This window comes from Prunus avium, chromosome 6 (genome assembly GCF_965620075.1).
Source record: "Prunus avium chromosome 6, drPruAviu1.hap1.1, whole genome shotgun sequence".
In the NCBI taxonomy this organism is placed as follows: domain Eukaryota; kingdom Viridiplantae; phylum Streptophyta; class Magnoliopsida; order Rosales; family Rosaceae; genus Prunus; species Prunus avium.
The window spans coordinates 34,609,270-34,635,848 of NC_142289.1; the positions used below are offsets into that span (position 1 = coordinate 34,609,270).

General features: G+C 37.7%; 5 protein-coding genes across 8 annotated transcripts; all 5 read left to right on the forward strand.

Annotated features, from left to right (window-relative positions):
• Positions 1–279: 279 nt before the first annotated feature.
• Positions 280–4,000, forward strand: ATIPCS3 (Inositol phosphorylceramide synthase 3). Its single transcript, XM_088253963.1, has 11 exons — positions 280–668; positions 770–859; positions 1,307–1,393; positions 1,489–1,557; positions 1,727–1,807; positions 2,487–2,558; positions 2,670–2,730; positions 2,800–2,902; positions 3,126–3,221; positions 3,314–3,360; positions 3,576–4,000. Exons 1-11 carry the CDS (start codon positions 636–638, stop codon positions 3,704–3,706), a joined length of 870 nt encoding a protein of 289 aa, XP_088110089.1. The 5' UTR covers positions 280–635; the 3' UTR covers positions 3,707–4,000.
• Positions 4,001–6,632: 2,632 nt separating this feature from the next.
• Positions 6,633–10,975, forward strand: LOC110762804 (serine/threonine-protein kinase BSK5). 2 transcript variants are annotated; one of them, XM_021965499.2, is made up of 10 exons: positions 6,633–7,255; positions 7,355–7,575; positions 7,671–7,806; positions 7,987–8,120; positions 8,197–8,302; positions 9,020–9,105; positions 9,339–9,527; positions 9,665–9,829; positions 9,996–10,109; positions 10,546–10,975. In XM_021965499.2, exons 1-10 carry the CDS (start codon positions 7,174–7,176, stop codon positions 10,786–10,788), a joined length of 1,476 nt encoding a protein of 491 aa, XP_021821191.1. In that variant the 5' UTR covers positions 6,633–7,173; the 3' UTR covers positions 10,789–10,975. The 2 variants fall into 2 exon arrangements, with proteins under 2 accessions (XP_021821191.1, XP_021821198.1); XM_021965506.2 differs by having other exon boundaries at positions 6,639–7,255; positions 9,668–9,829.
• Positions 10,976–11,249: 274 nt separating this feature from the next.
• On the forward strand, positions 11,250–15,582 carry LOC110762823 (uncharacterized). Of its 3 annotated transcripts, none has more exons than XM_088253960.1 (5): positions 11,250–11,505; positions 11,984–13,821; positions 13,934–14,052; positions 14,158–14,560; positions 15,192–15,331. In XM_088253960.1, the coding sequence occupies exons 2-4, from the start codon at positions 12,798–12,800 to the stop codon at positions 14,539–14,541; spliced, it is 1,527 nt and encodes a 508-aa protein (XP_088110086.1). In that variant the 5' UTR covers positions 11,250–11,505; positions 11,984–12,797; the 3' UTR covers positions 14,542–14,560; positions 15,192–15,331. The 3 variants fall into 3 exon arrangements, with proteins under 3 accessions (XP_088110086.1, XP_021821211.2, XP_088110087.1); XM_021965519.2 differs by lacking the exon at positions 15,192–15,331 and adding an exon at positions 14,646–15,066 and having other exon boundaries at positions 11,251–11,505; XM_088253961.1 differs by lacking the exon at positions 14,158–14,560 and having other exon boundaries at positions 11,252–11,505; positions 15,192–15,582.
• LOC110762830 (serine/threonine-protein kinase BSK5-like) lies at positions 15,269–18,513 on the forward strand. Its single transcript, XM_088253964.1, has 9 exons — positions 15,269–15,409; positions 16,011–16,104; positions 16,202–16,422; positions 16,510–16,645; positions 16,884–17,017; positions 17,245–17,350; positions 17,455–17,540; positions 17,794–17,982; positions 18,104–18,513. Exons 2-9 carry the CDS (start codon positions 16,014–16,016, stop codon positions 18,164–18,166), a joined length of 1,026 nt encoding a protein of 341 aa, XP_088110090.1. The 5' UTR covers positions 15,269–15,409; positions 16,011–16,013; the 3' UTR covers positions 18,167–18,513.
• Positions 18,514–19,735: 1,222 nt separating this feature from the next.
• LOC110762838 (serine/threonine-protein kinase BSK5-like) lies at positions 19,736–23,453 on the forward strand. Its single transcript, XM_088253962.1, has 10 exons — positions 19,736–20,130; positions 20,224–20,435; positions 20,536–20,671; positions 20,866–20,999; positions 21,080–21,182; positions 21,319–21,404; positions 21,642–21,830; positions 22,059–22,220; positions 22,397–22,510; positions 22,757–23,453. Exons 1-10 carry the CDS (start codon positions 20,058–20,060, stop codon positions 22,979–22,981), a joined length of 1,434 nt encoding a protein of 477 aa, XP_088110088.1. The 5' UTR covers positions 19,736–20,057; the 3' UTR covers positions 22,982–23,453.
• The last annotated feature ends 3,126 nt before the right edge of the window (positions 23,454–26,579 follow it).

Genomic DNA, 26,579 nt, shown 5'->3' on the forward strand with positions numbered 1-26,579 from the left:
CGATAGAGTTGAAGAAATGAATTGGACCCATAATATAGTGGGTCCATCATCCCTGATATCGGGTTAAAACTTGTTTTCGAAAGTTGTAGCCGACATTTTAATAAAATAAAATAAAAGTTGTAGCCGACATAGGTTCTCCATCAGCTTGCCACGTGAGCGCGTTCCTTCTTTTCACGCTTATTGGACACGTCATGCAGATTTGCTGACTCTTCTTCAATAAAGAAAACCCAAGAAAAAAAGAAAAAAGTTTTGAAAACTTTTGTCCCAAGTATTTATTTTATATTTAATTAATTATTTGGTTTTCCCATCTCACTCCCCCCACTTGGAAAACCTTCTTTCTCAACTGCCACCTCCGAGACCGAGAAGACTGTGAGAGAGACAAAAAGAGTCACAGAGAGTTTTGAATTAGGTGAAATTCTGTTGCTGTAGATTAGATATAGATAGATTCCTATTGATCCCAAACCTAATTTTCGAATTTTGAAATCAAAACTCCAATTCCATTTTCTCTGCGAAATTTTTTTTTTCATTTAAATTTAAATTTATTATCACGTTGGACGATTCGAATTCCAATTTATAGCAGTTTATTTGGAGTTCTTAATGCTGATTGATGACGAGCTTTAACCTCATATCCCAAAATGCCGGTTATCTTTGCTCGTGAGGCTCCCAAGGTTACAATGAAGCCCGCCATTGCTGTTTTTGTTCAACTTTTTTTTTTCTTTTGACAAATTCCAATTTTCATTGATTTTTTGGTGTTGTTTGAAATGTGAAGCTATGGAGGAAAGTATGCGCAGAGACGTCAACTGAAATTTCGCTTCTTTCCGGGACTTGGAAGTATTTTCTTGCTGGTCTCGTTATTCAGGTTCATTTCTTTTTCTCTTTCTGCTTCAATTTTTTTTTTATAACTAGGAATTATTATTGGCAATTAATTTGTATTGAATGTTCATGTAACTTGTGAACTGCTGGAAGCTTATTCCATTGGAAAAAGTTAATTAGAAATTGTTTGAACTACATGATTATATGGAACTACTACTAGTCATAGTTGTTCTGTTTCAAGTTGGGCTTTAAACTTGAATTTCAATGCAGTGGATTGAATGGTGTTGGTTTAATTCACACTATTTGTTCTGCAAAGGTGTGTAAGCCGGAGAAGAATTATGGCTGATCTCAGTGATATGAAACCTTTCTGTGTTGGACAAAAAATTATGTTCTGAGCCAAACTACTTTCCCATAGGCTTTTCCTTTTCCCCCTTTTGTTTTTTCAGGGGCTCTTGTTCAGATGCTTATTTAGTTGTTTTGTATGTGTTAACAGTATCTTCATGGACTAGCTGCTCATGGTGTTCATTATTTACATCGGCCAGGACCGACGCTTCAGGATGCTGGGTTCTTTTTCCTCCCGGTGGGCATACTTTTAAGGATTTTTATCCGGAGGCTTTAATTTTTTATGTAACATTTGTCATATCATTTATTTTATGTTGATTTGTGATATCTTAGGAACTTGGTCAAGACAGAACTTATCTTAGTGAGACTCTCTTTACAGTCATCTTTTTCTCCTTTGTCTTGGTAAGCCTTTCTGTTTTCTAATATCAACATCTACTTTAAATTTATCCTGGATTTGTCTCTCATGTATTTGAAGGGCCAGTTGTTCTTGCAGTCCATTTCTTTATTTTTTGCTCCTAGTTACTTGTAGAACTTTGGTAGCATCCTAATCCAGAGTTTTATTCTGTTGCAGTGGACTTTTCACCCCTTTGTTTTCCAGTACAAAAAGATATATACAGTTCTGATATGGTGCAGAGTATTTGCTTATTTAGGCGTAAGTACAGCTGATATTTACCAATGTTGGTTTTGCTGTTTACATGTGCTAGACTACACCCTTAGCTGCTTAAACTCTTCCTTTTAGATCTTCATTATTGCTCTCTCTCTTCAGGAAGTTCATTCACCTAGGTTGCATATGTCCTTGGTTCTTTGCTGGAAACACTTGAGTTTTTGCTTAGGCATTATAAAGGCTTACCATTGAAACTGTTTTCCCTTTTGGTTTAGTATGGGCCCTTATCAGGTAACAGTTTAATCAGTAGCCATATCATCATCACATGCTACATATATGTGTTATAAATCCTTTTTAATTTTCCCTAGTGTTTTGAATCTTCTGGTACGCAATAAATCTCGACGTCGATGAAAATTTGGTGAATATGCTTACATTAACTACAAAGTCATCTGTATTTTTCTCTTTCAACCCAATGTTCTTGGATTACGTGTCCTGCTTATATGATACTAGTTCTTGAGCTTGGTTCATTTTCTGAAGCATCTGACTGGGAATAGCACTAAGGACAGTCTTCCATATATGAATAAAGAATGCATGATTTATGTGTTATTTATTTTTTTTGAAGTTTTGACTCGTGAACTGATTCATGGATCAATGGATTAACAGTATCCTGTGTTTTTCTACTATATTTTCTGACAAATTCTTTGCGTATATGTTGCATTTTGTTTAGGTCTCTCAAATGCTCCGGATTATAACCTTCTATTCAACTCTGCTTCCTGGTCCAAACTATCATTGCCGTGAGGTAATGTTTATAGAAGTTTGCAATTTCGGTTGTTAGTTCGCTGTAATCAATAATCATTAAGTAGTTGTTATTAAACGACGTTTTACAATCAGGTACAACTGTCTCTTTCAGGGCTCAAAACTTGCCAGGCTGCCTCCTCCAGAGAGTGCACTTGAAGTGCTCTTAATCAACTGTAGGTTTAAATTATTCATCTTTTAATTATAATCTTCTTCATGCTTATATGATTTGCATGATTGTGCAGTTCCCCGAGGAGTAATGTATGGTTGTGGTGATTTGATCTTTTCATCACACATGATTTTTACCTTAGTATTTGTGCGCACATATCAGAAATATGGAACAAAGAGGTAACTCCGTTCTTATTTCTTTTTTTGGGGTGGGGGGGCTGTTGTCCTCTGTTGCATCTGGTTGCCCAATAATGATGTCAAAGGAGGAAAGTAAAGCAATCCGTGTACTGATGTCCGAGGGGTTGGGGGTTTGAGTCATTAGTCAATTTCACTTTTCTAAGGATATCTTCTAAAAGGATAAACTAGTATAAAATTTTGACACTACTGCGGCTTATCATTACAGGTGCATTAAGCAGATTGCTTGGTTAGTTGCTGTTATTCAGAGCCTCCTGATTCTAGCATCTCGCAAACATTACACTGTTGACATTGTTGTTGCCTGGTGAGAGATGGATCCTGTTATGCTTTTGATATTACTCTACTGGAATATTTAATAATCTATTGGTCGAACATAAGTTTTATATTGCCGTGCAGGTACACTGTAAATTTGGTAGTGTTCTTTATTGACCAAAAATTGCCAGGTTAGCAAAATGCAATTTCAGTAATTTTTTCTCCCTCTTAAAAATGGGTAAAATTTGTTCTGGATTCCATTTTATTGTTAGATCATGAACATGTATAAATTTGATTCAGTTTTGTATATTTAGAACAAAACAGAACTTTCTATGGGCAGTAATTGTCAAGCTCTTTAGAATACCCAAAGGTGTGTATGTGCTGACTGTATTCTTCTCCTTCACAGAATTGCCTGATCGGTCCCTTGGTTCTACATCTCAACAACTGCTACCAATAAGCAGCAGAGATAAGGATAGCAAGAACAGAGAAGAGCTTGACAAATTCCGGAATGGAAATTCTGCCAACATTACCACTTGAGTCTGGAAAACCAGTAAATATTTCTTATTGTCCCATTTGGTTTGACCTCATTTTGTGGATGCAAACATCATTTGTAATGCATGTCTCCAGATAGTAGGACCGACAAATCTAAAGTTTCGCAATAGGAACATACTTAGCATTATATGGTACATAGATGAGCAGCACAAGCTGAAGATGGCTTTGCTGCTGTTAAAAGTCCTAAGTTGCTTCAACAGATGCAATATTGTCTCTTTAGCGAGGCTGATAAACGTAATTTGTATTATTGCTGGAAATGGAATGGTTTAGGTTTTAGTATGCTCATGAGTAACCACTTTTTCACTGTTTAGTGTCACCCATATCATATTTGTGCAGCTAACTCTTACTCATACATATACTGTCATCATAGTCATCATCATTATCATCTTTGTCGTCATCATCGCAGAAATGAATTATAGAGATTGTATGCACAAGAATGAGTCTAGAAAAGTGGTAATTATGGATGAAATCCAAGTCATTGTGTTGGAGCACCAGGTTGTCATGTTTAAAAAGATTGCTTCAAAATTTGGTCCACAAAGCAGGTTGTGTGGGGTGAAGAATGGGAGAGGCATCACATACAATACAAGACAAGAGGGCTTAGAATTATTCTCAAAGGGCACAGTAACTAGAGGAAGCAATTTAGGGCTGGCATGACCCAATTATGCAATTTAATAATGCTTCTTGTCTCATGGCCCACAAGGACCACCAACCCTTTTGCTTTCCAAATGCCCTTTCTTTTTTTCCCATGTATATTCTCTCTTTTCATAGGTTGTTGAAGCATGATATTGGAGACAGCTCTTGTTACATCACATGCCTCTCTTGCTTGCTTTCCCTTCACTATCTGAGCGACTGTTTCTTTTTCCTTTTTAGCTGCAAGTCTCTTAACTTTTAGTGCCAACATAATATCTAAACTCTGTTCATCCCTCCCAATGTCAAATGTATCAAAAAGATAGCAATTATGTCATTTGCATGGACTTCCTCTCTGGGATGGATGTTTTGCTGAAATAGAAAAAGGTACGTTGCTGCCTTCAGTTCTGGTTTTCTGAGCAACTGTTTTGGGAAATAAATAGTACAAGAAAGTAAAATGGCAAATCCATGGAATTCCAGATTCTTTGTTTTGGCCTGTGGGTTTTCACATTCAAATTTTCCAAATTCGTCAGTGTCCTATAGTGTAACCCTAAACCCTTTTCTCGTAAGTGGATTCTTATCTCATCCTGTTCTCATGATGTCTGTATATATAACTTTATACAAATGATCCAAGAAAAAAATAGAAGAAGAAAAAGAAACCAATTGTTTCATGCCTAGTGTATTTGGGTGATGTGGAAAGGTTTTACATGCCTCGAACAACTCCAATAATCACATAATATAACAGGTGTTATCAGTTCAGTCATAATATAACACGCGTATCTACTTAAGTTCATGACATATCAACTCAATAACCCCCTAATATTGAGTTAGTAACATCACACATCACATTATGTGATACGACAATGTGATCCAGAGTATGAAATAGTTGGACCATGTATATTAAATAAACTTTGGTCATGGTGGTGATGGTGATGTGGGATTTTATAACCACATTGGATTGATGCAAGTCATTAAACTTTGCCATATACTTCTTTTCAACACGCGACTCCAGCGTGCATCAAGAATTAAATTCTTAATCTCTTCTAATTGAATATTTCGAATACATATTCCTTATAACCTTATCTTAGTTTAGGATATATTATTATGATTGACCTCACCTACCGCATTTGTAAAAAAAAAATAAGGATCATAGTGAAGCAGATGAATGAAATTATGAATGGGTATGGTCAGGACACCTTTTGTTGAAAATATTCTATGCATGTGGTCCACGAGCTAACGTGGTCTTGCATCTAAATTTAGGATATAATATAATTAAGGTACATTTCATAAGACCCAAAAAGACCTCATCTTTTTCCCATGCTTCCCAAATCCAAGAACACCACCACTAAAAAAAAGAAAAAAAATACCAATGAGGTCTATTATAGTGGAAAAAAGGTATTGACTTCTAGAACAGAGATCTCAAGTTTGAACCCCCATTGTATATTAATTGTGTGTGTGAGAACCCACTCTTCTGTCTGTGCTGAAATCTTAGCATATTAATATAAAATTAGGGTTGTAAACAGCTATTTTATATGATAATATACAACTTTTTTTTCAAAAATATTTATTTATTTTCTGCATAAGAGAGCTGGAAAAGTTGGTCAAGAAGATCCTGATATCCGGTTGAATGCATTCTTCATCATTTGAGGCATGTCTGGCTTAAGCACTGCATTTTGCTTTATTAATTTCATATTTTATGCGCACACAAATGTGGATGTGTTCTTTATTTGCGTAGTTGAACTGTCCAACTTCGCTTAAACTAAATAAATTGACTGCATTCTTTTAATTAAAATTTTGGGTTGACAGAGAAGATATACAATTTGTACTAAGTCAGCTTTAAATTTGATATGCTAGGCTAGGTTGTTCTCACCGTTTTCAGTCCTTTTGGTTTCAAAGGTTAGGGTGAAAATGACACAACATTATTAAATTTAATCCATAACTGCAACTTTAACTAAACTTAGTCTAAGATGTAATATTTGACTAGAAAATAAGTCTAACATGTAATCCATGACATTAAGATTTCCTTTCTTAGATCACATATTTATATTAAAATTTACGTAATACAGATTCACAATTTGACGATAAATTTCTCTGTGAAACGCAACATATGTCGTAAATAAGGATTAATTTTTAATTAACTAATACTAACAAAGTTCAAAGTTTTGAATTCGACTAATGCCATCTTATTGATATTTTTGACTTATTTTAAACTTTACTTATTTTTTATGAGTAAGATTCTATTTTGTAATTATTAAACTATTTGGTTTCTAAAATTGGAGAAGAATTTAGTAGCTCTAATACTTTTCATGTATAGATTGATAATATATAAAAGCGAAAATGGAAAGAGAAAATAAAAAAACGTAACCAAAGCAAAAGGGAAAAGAAAAGGCAACGAAAAATGAGAAACAGCGAAGAAGGGGATTAAAAACGAAAAGAAAAAAACGAAGAGCGAAATGCAGAAAACGAAGGAAAGGTGTGAAAGAAAGAAACAGAAAAACAAAGAAAACATTGGATCCAAAAAGTTACTTTTGGGTTTAGAAATTTTCTCACACTTTCTCTCCGTCCAAACACAAAATAAAAAAATAAACAAAAGAGCAAAAGAGAAATATGCCTGTCTTGGTTTTTATTTATCCATCTTTCTTCTTCATTCTCCATCATTTTCCTACCCTATCCATCTCTCCTCCAAAAACTCCTCTCAAACCTTCTTACTAGTCCCCAGGAAAGTGATAGAAAGAGAGCCATACTTTCTAGAGAGAGGAAATCAGAGAGATACTCATTTGAACTTTTCCAGCTGTTTCTCTCTCTAGGATTGGATTCATCAGCCAATGGGAGCTCGTTGCTCCAAGCTATCTCTTTGCTTCTGGCCGTCCAACATCAAATCCAATCTTAACGACTCTTCAGACATAGGTGAGCTTTTCTTGTTCTTACTCTTTTTGTTCGTTTCAACCTTTTGTTTTTCTGTCACTTTCCCGAGAAAATTTGGACTTTGTTTTTGGTGAGCTGCAGAGAATGGGAACAAAAATGAGAAGGACTCGCTGCCTGGGTTCAGTGAGTTCACCTTGGACCAACTGAAAGCTGCCACGTCAGGATTCTCGTCCGAGAACGTTGTCTCCGAGCATGGAGAGAAAGCTCCCAATGTGGTCTACAAAGGGACGCTCGACGATGGCCGTTGGATTGCTGTTAAGCGCTTCAACCGATCAGCTTGGCCCGATTCGCGCCAATTTCTGGTGAGTATGGAAGTTGACTAAATTTTGCTTCTTTCTTATTTTGTTTTTTGATTTATGATTCTGTGTGTGAAGATATGTGGTGGGTTTGGTTGTAGGAGGAAGCTAGAGCTGTGGGGCTGCTCAGGAACGAGCGTTTGGCGAATTTGATCGGGTGCTGCGGCGAGGGTGATGAGAGATTGCTTGTGGCTGAGTTCATGCCTAATGAAACTCTCTCTAAGCATCTTTTCCATTGTAAGTTCCCCTCTAATGTTGTTAAATTTGGCTTATTTTGATGTTAAGTAGGTGTATAATAATTGAGGACACAGATCATTCAAGATTTTGATTTTTTAAAGTACATTTTTAGAAGTAATCAAACTGCTACTTACTTGGGCTGAAATAAATAAAGGTAGTAAATTGGTTAAATTGGTGCAGGGGAGACCCAGCCGATGAAATGGGCGATGAGGTTGCGAGTGGCTTTGTATCTTGCACAAGCTTTAGATTATTGCAGCAGTAAAGGGCAGGCATTGTACCATGATCTTAATGCTTACAGAGTCCTATTCGATCAGGTAATTTGGTCCTTTTCATTTTTCAAAATTGGATGTAATCTTTTGTTGGCCATTCCTTACACGTTGTCAATGACAGGATGGGAATCCCAGACTCTCCTGCTTTGGTCTAATGAAGAATAGCAAAGATGGGAAGAGCTATAGTACCAACCTGGCTTTCACCCCTCCAGAGTACTTGAGGACAGGTAATAATCCCATCACTGCTTCAGCCAATTGAAAACAATATTGATGTTATAACTTTTACACTAAGTTTGATAGGAGGGAGATGGGTGGGAAAGTTGAGAGGGAAAAACACATCATGATCCCCATCCATCTTTTTGTTTTTGCCTCCTCCCTGTAAACATAGTTTTGTCATGTCTTCCCATGTAAATTCCAAACGTAATGCTTTCTAGAGTTAAAACTTCCGTTTGTTTTGCAAAGATTATCTTTTATGAAAATAACTGGAGGGGAAAAACAAGCGAGAATGCTATGCATACCTCAACTAATGAGTGGAGCAATTGAAGTTCCCTTTAATGCATTTTCATATTAGTGAGTTGATAAGTAGCCAACATACTGATGATTCGATCAGGGATGGCAGAGTAGTGGCCGTTTGGGCTGGCTATGTGTTTATGTCATTCATGATCTCCTTTGCATATTTCCTTATCCCAGGAAATTTCATTGGAAAAAGGGCTTAATGCTTCCATATTTTCATGCATGAGTTCTGAACACACATCATAGGGTGATAAAGTCTTTATTTGGGATGAAGACTACATGTATTAAGAGGGACCTCAATTCCTTGATAATTGAGGTCTGGTAGCATTCTCATTTGCAAAAGCGCTTCATGCTTCTATATTTCTATGCATTAGCTTGGCCTCATTCGATAAAAGTCTTTAGTCGAGCTAAAGCTTATCTCTGTTTGGCAGGAAGAGTGATACCAGAAAGTTTGGTTTACAGCTTTGGTACCCTGTTGCTTGATCTGCTCAGCGGGAAACATATCCCTCCAAGTCATGTAACTTTTCTTTTCATTAATAAATTCTAGGTGAATGGTTGCTCTGATTCTCTTTTTCTTGGTCATCCAGTGGAAAATTACGCCCTACAAAAGTAACTTGAGTTTAAAATTGGTCTAAGTCAAACCTATCTGGTTGTGTCGCATTCTCATCACTTTCTGATTATATAACTGGCTTAAAATTTTATGAATTGGATTCTGATTACAATTATAATTTCCAATTTTCTTTCTGGAAGGCACTTGACCTGATACGGGGCAAAAACTTTTTGATGCTGATAGACTCGTGCTTGGAAGGTCATTTCTCAAATGACGATGGGACTGAGCTGGTGAGGTTAGCTTCACGATGCTTGCAGTATGAACCTCGTGAGAGGCCAAATGCCAAGTCTCTTGTGACTGCCCTCATTCCTCTTCAAAAAGAAACTGAGGTGTGCTGATGCCCAACTTTATTTTTTCTTTACTATATGCTTCAAAATTTGATTTCTGCTGCCTCTGTTTTGGAAAGTTCATTTGCAGTAATGCTGCAAATAGAAGTAATTATATCATCTCATGTAGTGGTTTGTAGCAGGTTCCATCATATGTTTTGCTGGGTATTCCGCATGGAAATGCGCCTCTGAATCAGACATTGCTATCACCTCTAGGTGAAGCTTGCTCGAGACTGGATCTTACTGCAATACATGAAATACTGGAGAAGCTTGGATACAAGGATGATGAGGGGGTTGCAAATGAAGTTAGTGATCCTCAATTCTAACTTTTCTATGTTCTATTTTCTGACATCTGCCAACCATTATTACTATCCTTTCCGTCATCAATTTTTGCATCAGTTATGTGTATGAGCAAACTTTTTATGTTAATTTTGTGTAATGCACTGCCCTTACTTTGAAGTTACCTTGCAGCTTTCTTTCCAAATGTGGACAAATCAAATACAAGAGACATTGAATTCTAAGAAGCATGGGGATGCTGCATTTCGATCTAAGGATTTTGTTACCGCGATAGATTCTTACACAGAAGTAAGTCACAAATTTATACTTTTTGACAGGAATCAATAAAAAAAATTAGAAATATTTGAATCTGATTAGATTTTATCCAAATGCAAAGTTTGCATGTCACAAGTTCCTTCATCAAAATCCAGATACATATTCAAATACATGGTGATATTGCAAGGGCGGTCACTCAGTTGAAAGCATTAATGATATAATTTGCTTCTTCATCTGGACTTAAGTTAGACAAAGTTATTAGTAGTGGGGTTACAAGAATTTAAATTTTCTGTCTTGCAAATACAAATCTATGACTTTGTATAATCAGATAACCTCACACGATTAGAAATGATAATTCCTTAGGAAATATTAGCTTTACAAGCCTACTACTATGCATATGACAGATAGAGTAGGATTGCATTCACTTTTCATCTTACTCCTAGGTGGATCTTGTTGCTCTTCATTGCAGTTCATTGATGGTGGGACCATGATATCGCCAACTGTGTTTGCTAGACGTTGCTTATGTTACTTGATGAATGATATGGCACAAGAAGCTCTTGGAGATGCTATGCAAGCCCTAGTAATAAACCCTGAATGGCCCACTGCCTTCTATCTTCAAGCAGCTGCCCTAAAGAGCCTAGGGATGGACAATGATGCTCAGGAAACTCTAAAAGATGGAACGTCGTTGGAAGTAAAAAAAAATAAAAGCTGAAACTCTGTATAGGTGTTTTTTCCTCTTCTTTCATTTATAATTGTATCTAGCCTTTTCCATCTTCCCACTTTGACATTTGAGTTCTGCTCTGCAGCAACAGGGGATTAATTGTAACAATCTTTATGTCGGTCTTGGTGTATCTTTTTAATTATTTTGATCTATAGAAGTCAAAATTTATTGTTTGTTTGCTCTGCTGTGTTTTATTTGATTTTCGATTTTTGAGTTTGTATCATGTAAAATTTCCTTCGGATTATAAATTAAAACAGGGGCGTTGAAATGAATAATAGGTGCCTTATGATGCATCTCATTTGCTTATATATTATTTAATTATCCTTATCATTTGGCATTCCTCTACGGGAAGATGGCTCTTATAAGAAGGAAATATAAAACTGTAAATAAAATGCTTTGGACTTGGATTAAAAAAAAAAACAAGACAAATAAAATGCTTGGGGCGTCATACATACTGAATAGCGTTCGCAAAGTGCGCTATTTTGTGCACTTTGTAGCGTACGCGATGCTCTTCTATATTAGGGTTAATTTTTAAAACCCAGACGCGCCTCCAGTCAAGACTCGCGAGCATTTCACCTCTCAAAAACGCCTCCAGCCCCAACCGCAAATTCTCCGCATAATCTGAAGCAAACATTGAGTGAGTTTTCGGAAAATCTTCAAGCTATTGGGCTGTGATGTACCACTAATTGAGTAGAAAATCAAACCCAGGTTTTTCTTCTCTTCTCCTCTTTTCTTTTCTTTTATTATTATTATTTTTTTCATTTTGATTTTGTGAGGGTTCATAGGCTACTGTTGATTTCTTTTTTGATAAGAGGCTCCTGAGGAGCGATTCGAACATTCATTAGCTTTTGTCTCTCTCTTTCGACCTCCGCAAATTGAGAAACAATCCTGCATAATTTCCCTTAAGCTCCAGCATGTCTTTACTTAGCTCATTGATGTATATAAAGCTATGAAACACCAATTCCTCATTCCTGTATTGCTGTTTTCCAAGTCTTTTTTTTCTTTTGATATAATTCTTAGCAATTCCCATTGACCGATATCTCTTAATTAGAATATGATTATACATTAGTTTAGTATCTCTTTAGCACAGTTTACAGTTGTTTAATTACCACATTGTGTTTTTTTGGAAAATTTGTTTATACTGTTTTTTTGTGGCATATTTAGTTATGTTGATTTTTGTTTGCAGATTTTGTATGTTGGTTTTTTTTTATTTTTTTATTTTGGAAGAATTGGTATTTGGTTTGATATTGTTGCTGCGAATTGATAATGACAAGTAAAAAGGATTTTGCTTGGAAGTGGGGGATACAAGTTGAAGGAGAAAGATACTTGAGGTGCTCTTTTTGTAATCAACAATGCACCGGAGTTATTACAAGGCTCAAAAATCACTTAGCTCATACTCACCATGGTATGAAGCCTTGTCCAAAGGTTCCACCAAATGTCAAAGCCAAATGTAGTGATTATTTGAAAAATTTTAAGGCAATCAGTATGAAGCGAAATAAATCACTTCATGAGCTATCTGTCCAAAAAAAGAAAAAAGAATCGCTTCGTGAGCTAGGCCAATTTGGGAGTAATGCTTCCAATGAAATGGAACAATCCGAAGATGGAATTGGTTGTGGGAGTGGGAGTGGGAGTGGGAGTGGGAGTGCTCCAACTCCAAGTGGCGAGAGTTCTCTAGCTCCCCCTAGGCCTGAAGGACCCATTGATACGTATGTGTCATCTGAACTCGGCAAGCTACACTGAATTCCAAGCTAAAAAAGGATGAAAGGAATGATGTGTGCCGAAAGATTGGGCGTTGGTTCTTCAATTGTGCAATTCCATTCAATGCCGTGAATAGTCCTTTTTATTTGTCCATGATGGAAGGAATTTCCAATTTCGGTCCTGAGTTCAAACCCCCTTCCATGTATGAGTTGAAGACTTGGATCCTTAGGCAAGAAGTTGAAGATATTCAAGCAACAATGGTTGAACATAAAAACGCTTGGAATTAATATGGGTGCACCATCATGTTAGATGGTTGGACAGATGGAAAAAATCGGGTTCTTCTTAACTTTCTAGTGAATAGTCCTCGAGGGACTTGGTTCTTGAAATCAGTTGATGGCTCTGATACAATAAAATATGAAGACTTGATGTTCAAGTACTTGGATGATGTAGTAGAAGAAATAGGAGAAAAGAATGTGGTTCAAGTGATTACAACTAATGCATCAAATTACAAGAATGCGGGGAAAAAGCTTATGGAGAAGAGGAAGAAATTGTGGTGGACTCCATGTGCCGCCCATTGCATTGATTTAATGCTGGAAGATATTAGCAAGTTGACAGTTTTTGAAAATATTATTCAAAAGGGTAAGCAATTAGTGAAGTTCATTTATGGACATTCATGGGTCCTTTCTTTGATGAGGCATTACACTGACAATAAAGAGATCATCCGTCCAGCGGTGACACGCTTTGCCACTGTTTATCTCACACTTCAGAGCATTTATAAGGCTAAGAGAGGTATTATGTCTATGTTCACCTCCCAAGAATGGCATAAAGGTCCATTCACTAAAAACAAGGATGGAGTTGTGGCTCGTAAAATTGTACTACATGATGCTAATTTTTGGTCTCACATTGCCTTTTGCATCAAGGTGGTTATTCCACTTGTCTCTGTTTTAAGGGAGGTTGATTTAGAAGAGAGACCTGCAATGGGCTATATTTATGAGTTGATGGATGCAGCAAGGGAGAAGATTGCCTTCAATTGTGGAAATGTGGAGAGAAAATACAAACCAATTTGGAATAAAATTGATAAAAGATGGGGTCCACAATGTCATCACCCTTTGCAAGCTGCTGGTTATTATTTGAACCCGCAATTGCATTATGAAGAAACTTTCACAAACTCTAAAGAAGTGAGGGAAGGTTTGTATGCATGCATGGATATGATGTTGAGTGGAGATGAACGCGTTCAAGCGGATTGCCAATTGGACAATTATATTCATGCAGAAGGAGATTTTGGAAGTGAAGTAGCAGTGAAATGCCGGAAATTGCGATCACCAAGTATGGTCCTTCTATTCATTTGTGAACTCTTATTATTGGATTTGAAAATTGAATTATCTGTGAATTCTTATTGTTGGATCTTTATAGTTTTTTTATTGTTGGATTCTTTTAGTCAATTGGTGGTTGCGTTTTGGGAGGGAGACACCGGAGTTGACGAAGTTTGCTGTTCGAGTCCTTAGCCTTACTTGTAGTGCATCTGGGTGTGAGAGGAATTGGAGCACCTTTGAATTGGTAAATTCCTTCAATTAATTCTTTGTCTTATAATATTTTAATATTTTATGCTTTTAGTTCTAATCTAAATGTCTAATGTTGTTTTTATTTTTATTTTTATTTTAGATTCATACAAAGAAAAGAAATAGACTTGAACAAAAAAGGCTAAATGCTCTAGTCTATGTGAAATATAATACGGCTCTAAAGCAACGAAGTATTCAAAGGAAGAGAAAGGTTGATCCAATATTAGTGGATGATATTCCCTCCGATGATGAATGGATAACGGAGGTTGAGGAACCATCTCTTCCATTTGATCCTTCTTGGATAGAAGAGGAAGACATATTTGATGTTGATGCCATTAGGAATGTGCCAATTCCTACCTATGAAAGTGGTCTACAACCTCGAGAGTCAATTATTCTTAAGTCTGTTCTTGATGATCCTCCTACTGCTCCTAGTGAGCCTTCTTTTAATGAGCGTATCCCTTCTCCACCTATTATTCGATACAAATGAGGTCGTGTTGAAAGATCAAGTAAGTATTAAAAAAATTTTAGTGATTCACTACATTTCTTTGTTTAGAATAATAGAATCAAATTATAACTTTTTCATATTTATAGGTAATGATATGCGAAAAAGCAAGGCTCCAAAAAGGGGATGCTTGTTGATGAGGGATCAAGATGATATGAGTTGGTTGGAGTGTCCCTTGGATGAAGATGCTAATAATAATGATATTGGTTCAAATCATGGTAGTTTGGTTTTGGATGATGACCTTCTTAATGATGACGAGGATGATATGAATGAGTGAAGATGATTTTTTGTGGTTTTTGGTGTATTGTGGATGATCTTTTTAAGATCAACATTATGTTTCTTTGGATTTGATAATCTTGTTAAACAATCATTTTTTAAATGCTTGGTTTTGGTGATTGAAGACAATCGGAAGTAGGTCACAAATTTAGAAATACAAAGTTTACATGTCACAAGTTCTTTCATCAAAATCCATATACGTATTCATCTGGACTTAAGTTTTTTTTGTGTGTGTGTGGTCATAATCTGGACTTAAGTTAGACAAAGTTATTAGTAGAATTGCATATGACAGATAGAGAGTAGAATTGCATACGTTTTTCATCTTACTCCTCGGTGGATCTTGTTGCTCTTCATTGCAGTTCATTGATGGCGGGACGATAATATTGCCAACTGTGTTTGCCAGACGTTGCTTGCGTTACTTGATGAATGATATGGCACAAGAAGCTCTTGGAGATGCTATGCAAGCCCTAGTAATAAACCCTGAATGGCCCACTGCCTTCTATCTTCAAGCAGCTGCCCTAAAGAGCCTAGGGATGGACAATGATGCACAGGAAACTCTAAAAGATGGAACGTATAGGTGTTTTCCCTCTTCTTCCATTTACAATTGTATCTAGCTTTTTCTATCTTCCCACTTTGACATTTGAGTTCTGCTCTGCAGCAACGGAGGATTAATTGTAACAATCTTTACGTTGGTTTGGTGTATCTTTTTAATTATTTTGATCTATACAAGTCAAAATTTATTGTTTGTTTGCTCTGCTGTTATTCATTTGATTTAGATTTTTGAGTTTATCATCATGTAAGATGTCCTCTGAATCATACATATTCTTCGATTATGAATTAAAACAGGGAATTTGAAATGAATAATAGATCACTTATTCTTTATCATTTACTTATTTAATTTTCCTTATCATTTGGCATTCCCCTAGAGGAAGGTGGCTCATGGGATAAGAAGGAAATATAAAATTGCAATGAGGCAGCACCATTGGTCTTAATAAAATGCTTTGGATTTAATAAAAAAAACAAGACAATGAAAAAGTCTATGATGTTATTGCACGGAAGTCTCCATTGTTGAATTTGAGCCTTTGACCTTCGTTAAAGTGATGTGGTTCTATGTCAAGTTGCCCCCCCATTTTTTAAGTTTCAAGCCATTTCTCTCTCACTTGGATTGAATTTATCAGCCAATGGGAGCCGGATCCTCTCTTTGCTTACAGCCTTCTGATAGCTTCTGGCCGTCTGATGTCGTGTCCAAACTCAACGATTCACCAGACACAGGTGAGCTTTCATTTGTTAGTTACCATTGTTTTTTTTTTTTTTCAAATTTTCTTTCACATTCCCAAGAAAGTTTTGACTCTGCTTTTGTAATATGCAGAGAACGGAAGCCAAAATGAAAAGGACTCGTTGCCCAGTTTCACCGAGTTCAGCTTGGACCAACTGAAAGCTGCCACTTTAGGATTCTTGTCAGGAAATGTTGTCTCTGAGGGCGGAGAGGGAGCTTCCAATGTGGTATACAAAGGGAAGCTGGAAGATGGCCTTTTGGTGGCTGTTAAGCACTTCAACCAATCTGATTGGCCTGATTGCTGCCAATTTCTTGTACGTATGAAGTTGGCTAGATTTTCTATTTTTGCTTTGTATAACTCCTGTATGTGAGAGTATATATGCTGCTGGGTTTGGTTGCAGGCGGAAGCTAGAGCTGTGGGGCAGCTGAGGAGCAAGCGCTTAGCAAATTTGATAGGGTGTTGCTTCAAAGGCGATGAGAGATTGCTTGTGGCTGAGTTCATGCCTAATGAAACTCTCTCTAAGCATCTTTTCCTTTGTAACTTCCTCTCAAAATTTAAAATTCTTTTGCTGTGCTAGTCTGATCTTACTGTTAAATTTGGCTTACTTCGATGTGCTGGAATGTGTCTGAAGAAGGTGGGGTTTGTCTGGTTTGTTGAGGCAACAGGTCATTCAAGATTTCACATTCTTTTAGTACATTTTTGAAGCAATCAAACTGCAACTTCGGCTGAAATAAGAGAAGTAGAAACTTTATTAAATTGGTTAAATTGGTGTAGGGGAGACCCAGCCCATGCCATGGACAATAAGGTTGCGAATGGCTTTGCTTCTGGCACAAGCTTTGGAATATTGCAGCAGCAAAGGGCAGACATTATACCATGATCTAAGTGCTTCCAGAGTCCTGTTTGATTGGGTAATTGGGGCCTTTTGCTCTCTTTAAACTGTATTTAATAAATTTGTTCGCTGTTCCTTACATTGAGTCATGCATTTGACAGGATTCAAATCCTAGGCTCTCCTGCTTTGGCCTTTTCAAGAATAGCAAGGATGGCAAAAAACAATAATATTACCAGCCTGGATTTTGTCACTCCAGAATACTTGATGACAAGTAATTCCGTCATTACTTCAGTCGATGTAAAACAGTATTCAAATACTAGGTTCTCCTGCTTTGGTCTTTTCAAGAATAGCCAGGATGTCAAGAACTATACTACCAACCTGCTTGTCTACCCTCCAGAAAACTCTTGGACAGGTAAAACCATAAATCATCCAATGGAAAACAGATGCATGAATTTTGAACACACTGAAGTTGATGAAGTATTTAGTTGAGCTAAAGTACCATCTTCTGTTTGCCAGGACGTTTGAGACCAGAAAGTTCTGTTTACAGCTTTGGGACCATATTGTTTGATCTGCTCTGCGGTGCACATACCCCCCCAAGCTTTGTAACTTTCTTCTTCCTTAATATGTTCCATTAAGTCTGACCAACAAGAATATATATTACAAAAGGCAACTTGTGTTTAAATGTGCTTTAAGTTAAAGCTATATCTTGTTGTGCCTCATTCTCAGCATCTCCTGATCATACAACTGGCTTTAAATGTTTATGAACTGGATTATGATTACAATTCCATACAGACCAGTTGTCATATTAAGGAGGCTCCAGCTAAATACTTTTCATCCTTTTTCCTTTCTTGGAAGGCACTTGACCTCGTACGCGGTAAAAACGTCTTGAGGCTGATGGATCCATACTTGGAAGGCCAGTTCTCAAATGACGATGTAACTAAGTTAGTGCAGTTGGCTTCACGGTGTTTGCAGCATGAACCTCTTGAGAGGCCAAATGCCAAGTTTCTTTTGACTGCCCTCATTCCTCTTCAGAAAGAAACTGAGGTTTGCCCAACTTTATTTGTTTTGTAAGATCATAGCTTTGAAATTTGATTTGTTTTGCCTATATTGAAAAGCTGATTTTCCTTAATGCTGCGGCTATCCTCTGTGTGGTTTGTTTTTGCAGCAGGTTCCATCATACATTTTGATGGGTATTCCACGTGGAAATGTGCCTCCATTTGAGACATAGTTATTTAGTGTCAAAGAGCACAGGGCTGGACAATTATGCAGAGGAAGCTCTAAAAGCCGGCACATCCTTGGAAGTAAAAAATATATAAGCTGAAAAGTGTTTGGGGAGGGGAGTTTCCAATTCTTTCAACTAACTTGTATCCAGTCATGAACAGTCACTCTTTAGCATATTTGAACTCTGCTCCGCAGCACCAAAGGATTAACTGTATATTTGGTTGGTGTTGGTGTTTCTTTTCATGTATTTTGGTCCCTAGGGTTCAACAGAAGTCAAATTACTTGTTTGTTTTCCTCTGCTATATATGTTTTTGGGTTTCTGATCATGCAATGCAACATGTCTTTTCTAGACTAGATACCGCGAGGTCTTTGAGTGACTCAACTTCTAGTGAGTATAGTTTTGTTTTGTTTTGTTTTGTTTTTTGTTTTTTGTTTTTCTGAATTCTTCCACGAGGTCTTTGAGGAAACCTACAACGAGAAAAGGATAAAAATTATCATATGCACAAAAAATAGGGAGAGTTGTATAATATTATTAGTACAAAAATAGGTAAATACTAACTTTTATGGGGGCTAAAACTTCATTATATGGTATTAATAAACGCATTTAGATAGAAAAACACTAAAAAGGAACTTTCCGGTATTCATTCAGTCCCTTGGTCTACAACTTGTCTTTCTTTTGGTCATGCATGCGTCTAGTGCTCTATGTATTATTGTATCATTGATGGATACAACTCCCATTATTTAATATTTATGAATGCAATATATTCATTTGTGTTTGTTTTCTTTTCTAGTCAGTATCCTTCTTTTTTTGGGTACAAGTCAATGTCCTTATTTTTGCTACATAGACGCGTTGTCTTTTAATTGTTTAATGATGTGTTTACTAATTAAGAATTGAAATTTTCATCAGGAATTGAATGAGGATTCCTACGTTTACTTCACATCAAGGAATTGAAAAGTAAGTTGAACCCACACAAAATTAGGAATTGAATTCCTGATTTTGGAGGAATTCAATTCTTGGGTGGGAGGTCGTATTTTAATCCCTGGAGAAATAACCCATTAGGAGTTTATATTTTTTACCCATTATATCCTCACACAATTTTTAAAATTTCAAATTTGTCATATACTTTAACCCAACAACAATGACATTTTACCACTCCTACCCCAATTCCATGTGGTTTAGTAAACAACTTTAATATGAATCCGGAATCTAACTTCCCTCAATTTATATGGTTTAGTGAACAACTTCAATAAGAATCCGGAATCTAATTCTTCTCAATTCAATTCATTCTCAATTTGATTCCTCCTAATCCAGTTACGAATTAGTAAACATAAGTGCCTAGCATTTTCCTATAAAGGATAGGTAGCTACCGACGAGGGGTTGGTTGGAACAGTCAGGCCAATGATTTGTTCCTAAGGTTTGAAACCCGAAAGATAACCACGTAGCTATTTGCTAATATTTCCTGCTCTCCACTCATGACTTTGTTTGGACCTTTTTGTTGTTTAAAGCTTTTGGGTAGATGAAGAAGACAAGACTTACGCACATAAAACGCAAAGAGTTATGATCGTATATCCAAATGTAATTTGCTAGCGAGAAATGCAACGGAAGCTTCCCTTGTTGACTTCGTGAGTCTTTCCGCTTCTCGTCTCCGTTCCCACTCGAATTTCATTTCATTTTTCATGCGTATAATTAACACGACTTTTCAAATCTTGAGATTAATGGTGACCATGAATTTCAACCCCCTCTCTCCTCTCCTTAGTCTCCTAGTAGCACCCAGGAAACTGGTAGAAACCTAAAGTCTACAAGAACAGCTAAAACTTTTGAGATATGTTTTAAATTTCAAGCTCTCTCTCTCTCTCTCTCTCTCTCTCTCTCTACGACTTTGCTTCCTCATCCAATAATGGGAACCAGATTCTGTCTTTGCTTCCGCCCATCCAATAACATATCCAACCTCAATGACTCGGCAGACATAGGTGAGATTTTTTTTTTTTTTTGGGTATTGTTGTTTTCCCTTACTTTCCCAAGAAAGTTTTGCACACTTTTTTTTTCGGTTTCCTGAAATGCAGAGGCGGGGAAGGAAAACGAGAAGTACTGGCTGCCTGAGTTCAGCTTGGACCAACTAAGAGCTGCCACGTCAGGATTCTCGTCCCATAATGTTGTCTCTGAGCATGGAGAGAAAGGTCCCAATGTGGTCTACAAAGGGAAGCTAGAAGACGGCCGTTTGATCGCCGTTAAGCGCTACACCCTCTCCGCTTGGCCCGATTCCCGCCCATTTCTTGTTCGTAAATTTGCAGTTGACTAAATTTACTTCTTATTTTTTTTTTAATAAAAAAAAGAATAAACCTTATATGTGGTGGGTTTGGTTATAACTCTTATAGGAGGAAGCTAGAGCTGTGGGGAGGCTAAGCAACGAGCGTTTGGCGAATTTGATCGGGTGTTGCGTTGAGGACGATGAGAGATTCCTTGTGGCTGAGTTCATGCCAAATTCAACTCTCTCCAAGCACCTTTTCCAGTGTAAGTTCTAAAATCTTCAACTAAACTTATTTTGCTTTGTCGTATCGGTGTTAATGGTATGATGGTATGCGTTTGATGAAAATGAAATTAAACTACCATCTGCTTTCTTAAGTTTGAGGAAACAGATCAACAGAAGATTTTAGTTCTTTTTTTGTTGAAGTAATTATGGGATGAAATTGGTTTATTTGGTTTAGGGGAGACACAGCCGATGAAATGGGCAATGAGGTTGCGAGTGGCTTTGTATGTGGCACAAGCTTTAGACTGCTGCAGCAGCAAAGGGGAGGCACTATACCATGATCTCAATGCTTATAGAGTCATGTTTGATCAGGTGATTAATTGGACTCTTTTACCCTTTCGATTTGTTAATCTTTTGTTGGACGTTACATTGAGTCAGAACTTCATTGACAGGATGGAAATCCCAGACTCTCTTGCTTTGGCTTTATCAAGAATAGCACAGATGGCAAGAGCTATACCAACTTGGCTTTCGCCCCTCCAGAGTTCTTGAGGATAGGTAATTCATACCATCATTGCTTCAGCCAATGGAAAAACAGTTTTCAAATTCAATCTCATACTTGTCATGCATGAGCTTTCGACACGTTGATCTACACGATCGATAGTCTTTAGTTGAGCTAACTGTACATGTTCAGGAAGAGTGATACCAGAAAGTATGGTTTACAGCTTTGGGACCCTGTTGCTTAATCTGCTCAGTGGCAGACATATCCCTCCAAGCCATGTAAGTTTCCCTTTCCTTTGTATGCTCGATTGAGATGCATTAATTGTTGCCCTGATATTTTGCTTGACATCTTATGGTCCATATATGTAACTTGTGATTATAAATGTTCTCTACGATAAGGCTATGTGATTGTGTCTCATTCTCAGCATTTCCTGATTAATAAGTGGTAATTGGTTATCAGTTGTGGGTTCTGTTTAAACTTTTTGGTAAGTAATGTTTAATTTTTCTTTCTACAAGGCACTTGATCTCATACGCGACAAGAATTTTTTGATGCTGATGGACTCATGCTTGGAAGGTCATTTCTCAAATGATGACAGTACTGAGCTGGTGCGGTTAGCCTCCAAATGTTTGCAGTATGAACCTCACAACAGGCCAAATTTCAAACATATTGTGAGTGCACTTGTTCCTCTTCAAGAACAAACTGAGGTATGCCAAACTTTATTTGTTATGTGCTTTGAAATTTGATTTGATTTTGGCTAAGTGGGAAATTGGTTATGATTAAGCTAGGCCAATGGTTCAATTCTCTTCCAGTGTAACCAAAAACTTGATTTTCTTTTCATATGTTTTCGAAATATGATTTGCATAAATTGCATTATCTCTGCAAAGAGAGTGCCAAAAAGGAATTATTTCATCTCAGCTGGTGTTTTGGAGCAGGTTCCATCATACGTTTTGATGGGTGTTCCACATGGAAATATTCCTCCAAAGCAGACAGTGTTGTCACCTCTAGGTGAAGCTTGCTCGAGATTAGATCTTGCTAGAATACATGAAATATTGCTGATGATTGGATACAAGGAAGATGAGGGGGATCAAACTGAAGTTAGTGATCTTTCATTTCTGATTTTTCTGTATTTTATTTTGTGACATCTACCAAGGGAATAAAAAAAACTTGTTTTCTCTGTTTCCTAGCAAATTTTGTTCTTTTACTTTTATGAGCAGACCTTTTGTGTTGAGTTTGTTTAACGCACTGCCCTTATTTTGGAGTTACCTTGCAGCTTTCTTTCCAAATGTGGACAGACCAAATGCAGGAAAGATTGAACTTTAAGAAACGTGGGGATGCTGCATTTCGAGCAAAAGAATTTGCTAGCGCCATAGATTTTTACACAGAAGTAAGTCAGAACTCACTAATTTAGAACTACAAAATTTGTTCGTCATCATTAATATGCCATCAAAATTAGGACTTACACAATGTAATTTGCTTCTTCATCTAGTTTATAGAATACTATTAGTGGAGGGGTTACAGAAATTGAAGTTTCTGTTCTGCAGACAAAAAGTTACAAGTTTCCAACCTTCACGTGATTTTATATGCGTATCATCTAACTCTGAGCTGGATTTCCTCTTGCTTCTCATTGCAGTTCATTGATCGCGGGAGTATTGAATCGGGAACGTTGTTTGTTAGACGTTGCTTGTGTTACTTGATGAGTGATATGGCACAAGAAGCTCTTGGAGATGCGATGCAGGCTCTTGTACGACACCCTGAATGGCCAACTGCCTTCTATCTCCAAGCGGCTGCCCTGAAGAGCCTAGGATTGGACAATGATGCTGAGCAAACCCTAAAAGATGGTTCATCGATTTGTTAAATTTAGAGAGACAGGCTAGTGTCCCACCATTAGCAACACCGATATTGTCCCAACTTAACAATGTACAGAGCCCTGTAGGTATAGGGTTTTATCACAAAAGGCCTCGGTGCTATTGGAGTAGAACCACTTATTATAAGTGGTATTTTATTTAGCCAATCATCCGATGTGAGACTTATATTCTTCAACCCGCCCCCTCATGTGTCTTCACTACATACTGGGCCACACGTGGAGCTAAGCCCACATTGGTATAGGCGGTGTCTTCGTATTGCTAGAGCCACCACCTAAATGACCCGCTCTCATTCGTATGGGTAGTGTTGGAGCTACCACCTAAACGACCCGCTCTCATCTGTATGGGTAGTGTTTCCGTATTGCTAGATCTGTTGGTGTGAATCATGTAATTGATTTAAATTAGGAATTGTAATCCCATATAATTATAGAGGAGCTTTCTATTCAAACCCCGCACTTTTTTTTGTTCACCCCATATTTTAAGTTCACCCCAACTTCTAATTCAAATTTTCACAATTTCTAAGAAAACCCCACTATCTTCCCAAACTACCCCTAAATACACCCAACAAAAAACAATAAAAATTATAAACTCATCAACCTCACACCCCACACCCCACTATCTTACCCCTTACCACTCTAAGTCTTCCAACAGTTTTCATGAAATGTTAAATTGAACTGTATAGCCTAACCTGGTGGTTTCAACTAGTTTATGCCTGGAGATAACCATGCTGCTTTTGTAAGAGTCCAAGTTATCAGATGCTCCAATTTTTTTTCTTCTTGGTTATTGTTTCTTTCATTGTATAAACAATCCTTGTTTTCCGATGTTTTATTGCACTAGTTAGAATGGATGAAGAAAGTTGACATCGTTAATAGATTGAAACAAACAAATGGAAGAGAATAAGATCATTACAGCCAACCAATCAACAAGTCTTTCCAGTAGCCATGATTGGCATTGTTTATCAGCATAAAGCATCTCAATCAGCTCACACACAAGCTTTTAAAGAGGTAGGCTCCTCAACGTTCTACCTCTTTAAAAGAGAAGAGTAATCTGTAGTAGGTTTCTTGGATTGAAAAGAAGAGTAATATGGCAATAGGGTGTAGAGGAGTTTGTGTTTTTCTAAAACTTAATGTGAAGAGTGGCGGGGTGTGTGTATAGATGTACTAGGGTTAAGTATTAAGTTGGATGACCTTTTTTTTTTTTTTTTTTTTACACAATAATAAAATTTAAGAGCTTAATGATTTAAGTATTGGGGTGAACAAAGAAAAGTGTGGGGTTTAAATAGAAAAACTCTTATAGAATTCCCGTATTAGTTGGGATTGTAATTACTTTCCTTTTTGTTGTATACTTGTACAAATATAAAGACCCTCCTAGAGAGAAGAATAAGCTTACTCTGAATTATTCTACCCTAATACTCATATTTTAAGTTGGTATCAGAGCTACGATCCTAGTATTGTGGCAGCTCTCTCACAACCCGCCACCGCGCCATTGATGACCGCCACAGCGATGCAGCCATAGTGCAATGTGGACCCCAATGCACCTTCATAACGCTGCAACCATATTGCAACACCGATTCCTATAGGCAGTGTCGATCCTAACAACGCTGCGCTGATCTCGACAGCGTCACTCCAACCCGATGATTCTTCTTGCCACTAGTTTTTTGCGGTCCTATTTTTCTCCTCCCTCTCACCTATAGTTATCACCGGTGACGAATCTGTGATTAGCGGTGCCTCCCGAAATACTGCGACACCATATCTATTGACTTCACTAGTAAATCTTCCCTCTGAACCCGCTGCCATACCTTTTGGTGTCAAGCTTAATGGCATCAACTACTCCCTATAGTCTCAGCTTGTGGAGACGTTTGTTGTTGGCCGTGGAAAATATGGCTATTTGATAAGGAATACTAAACAACTTGCATGTGGAGACTCCAGTTATGACAAGTGGGTGATGGATAATGCGATTGTTAGAAGATGGTTGATTTCTGCCATGGAACCTGATGTGATGAATTTATTTATCCGTTCGCCTACTGCTAAGGGTGCCGATAGATCTCCTGTGTATGACTTGTCTCGAAAGGCTATGCAGATGAGACAAATCGGAGGATCGCTTGTTGCCCATTATGCTGATTTGAGTGCTCTCTGGCAAGAGTTGGATTATAGGAAGCCTATTACTTTTACTCAAGTAGATGTGATTCTTGCCAGATAACATGAGATTACAGAGGAGTATGTCTACATGTTTTTGGATAGGCTTGATGATATCTATGATAGCATTCGCAGTGAAATCCTTTGAACCGTGTCATTCCCCGATCTAGAATATGATTTTGCAACTGTTCACCGTGAGGAGCAACGTAGACACACTCTGCTTAGTCTGGGCTCTAATGCTAGCATGGCTATGACGGCTGTTACTACTCGGTTGTCTGCTTTAACCCAGAATAGGACACCCCCAAAGCCAAGTTTTGTCACTTGCCCTTATACCGATGATGGTTGCACTTACTGTCACAGTTTAAAACCTGTTGTGGAACAGTGTTTTAAGAAGAATGGCTATCCTGACTTAGGGCTCGTCAATGGGCCGGGCCGGGCTAGCCCGGCCCAAATTTAATGGGCTTGGGCCGGGCCGGGCCGGGCTTTAAAGAGGAGAGAGAAAATATCGGGCCGGGTCGGGCTGGGCTTTTTTAGAAAATTCAAAGCCCAAGCCCAGCCCATGAGTCGGGCTTGAAATAGCCCATCGGGCCGGGCCGGGCTAAGCCCAACGGGCCGGGCCGAAATGGGCCTAAACTTCGCTTCAAATATACTCAATTATTCGCTTTGGATGCCTTCAATTATTCGCTTTGGATGCCTTCAATTATTCGCTTTCCCTCAATTATTCCCTTCCACTGTGACTGATATTTTTTAATTTTCTCCTTCCCTTCCCCTACTGAGTCGCTCTTCCTCTTTCTCTAGGAGATTAGCCAGCAATAATCACCAACAAAAAAGATCATCAAAACCATGGCTAGTTCTCGTTCTCCCTGTGGAGCCTGCAAGTTCTTAAGAAGAAAATGTGTGATAGGGTGTATTTTTGAGCCTTATTTCTCCTATGAAGAGGGAGCTACCCATTTTTCTGTCATCCACAAGGTTTTTGGCGCAAGCAATGTGTCGAATCTTTTAGCTCACCTTCCGTTGAGCGATCGATGTGAGGCCGCAACGACAATATGGCATGAAGCTGTAGCCAGGCTTCAAGATCCCATATATGGCTGTGTTTCACATATTATTGCTCTCAAACAGCAGGTTAATCATTTAGTACCCTTTGTATGTTCAGATTGTATGTTGAAGTAAATGATGAGTATATGCTTTTGGTTTGAACTTTTCAGGTGGTCAACTTACAAGCACAGTTAGCTTTCCTCAAGGATCAAGCATATGCTGTAGCAAACCCTAATGATCAGAGTGCACACGACTTACAGGCCTATATGGAGGAATGTGACCTGATTAATGAAATTCCAAAGTGCTCTAACTACGAGGACCTTGTCACAAGCCTCACATTAATGAGAGCCAATGCTCACATTAATGAAATTCCAGAGTGCTCTAATGCTCAATCAAGCTGGAGGAAATGTTAGTTTCAAGT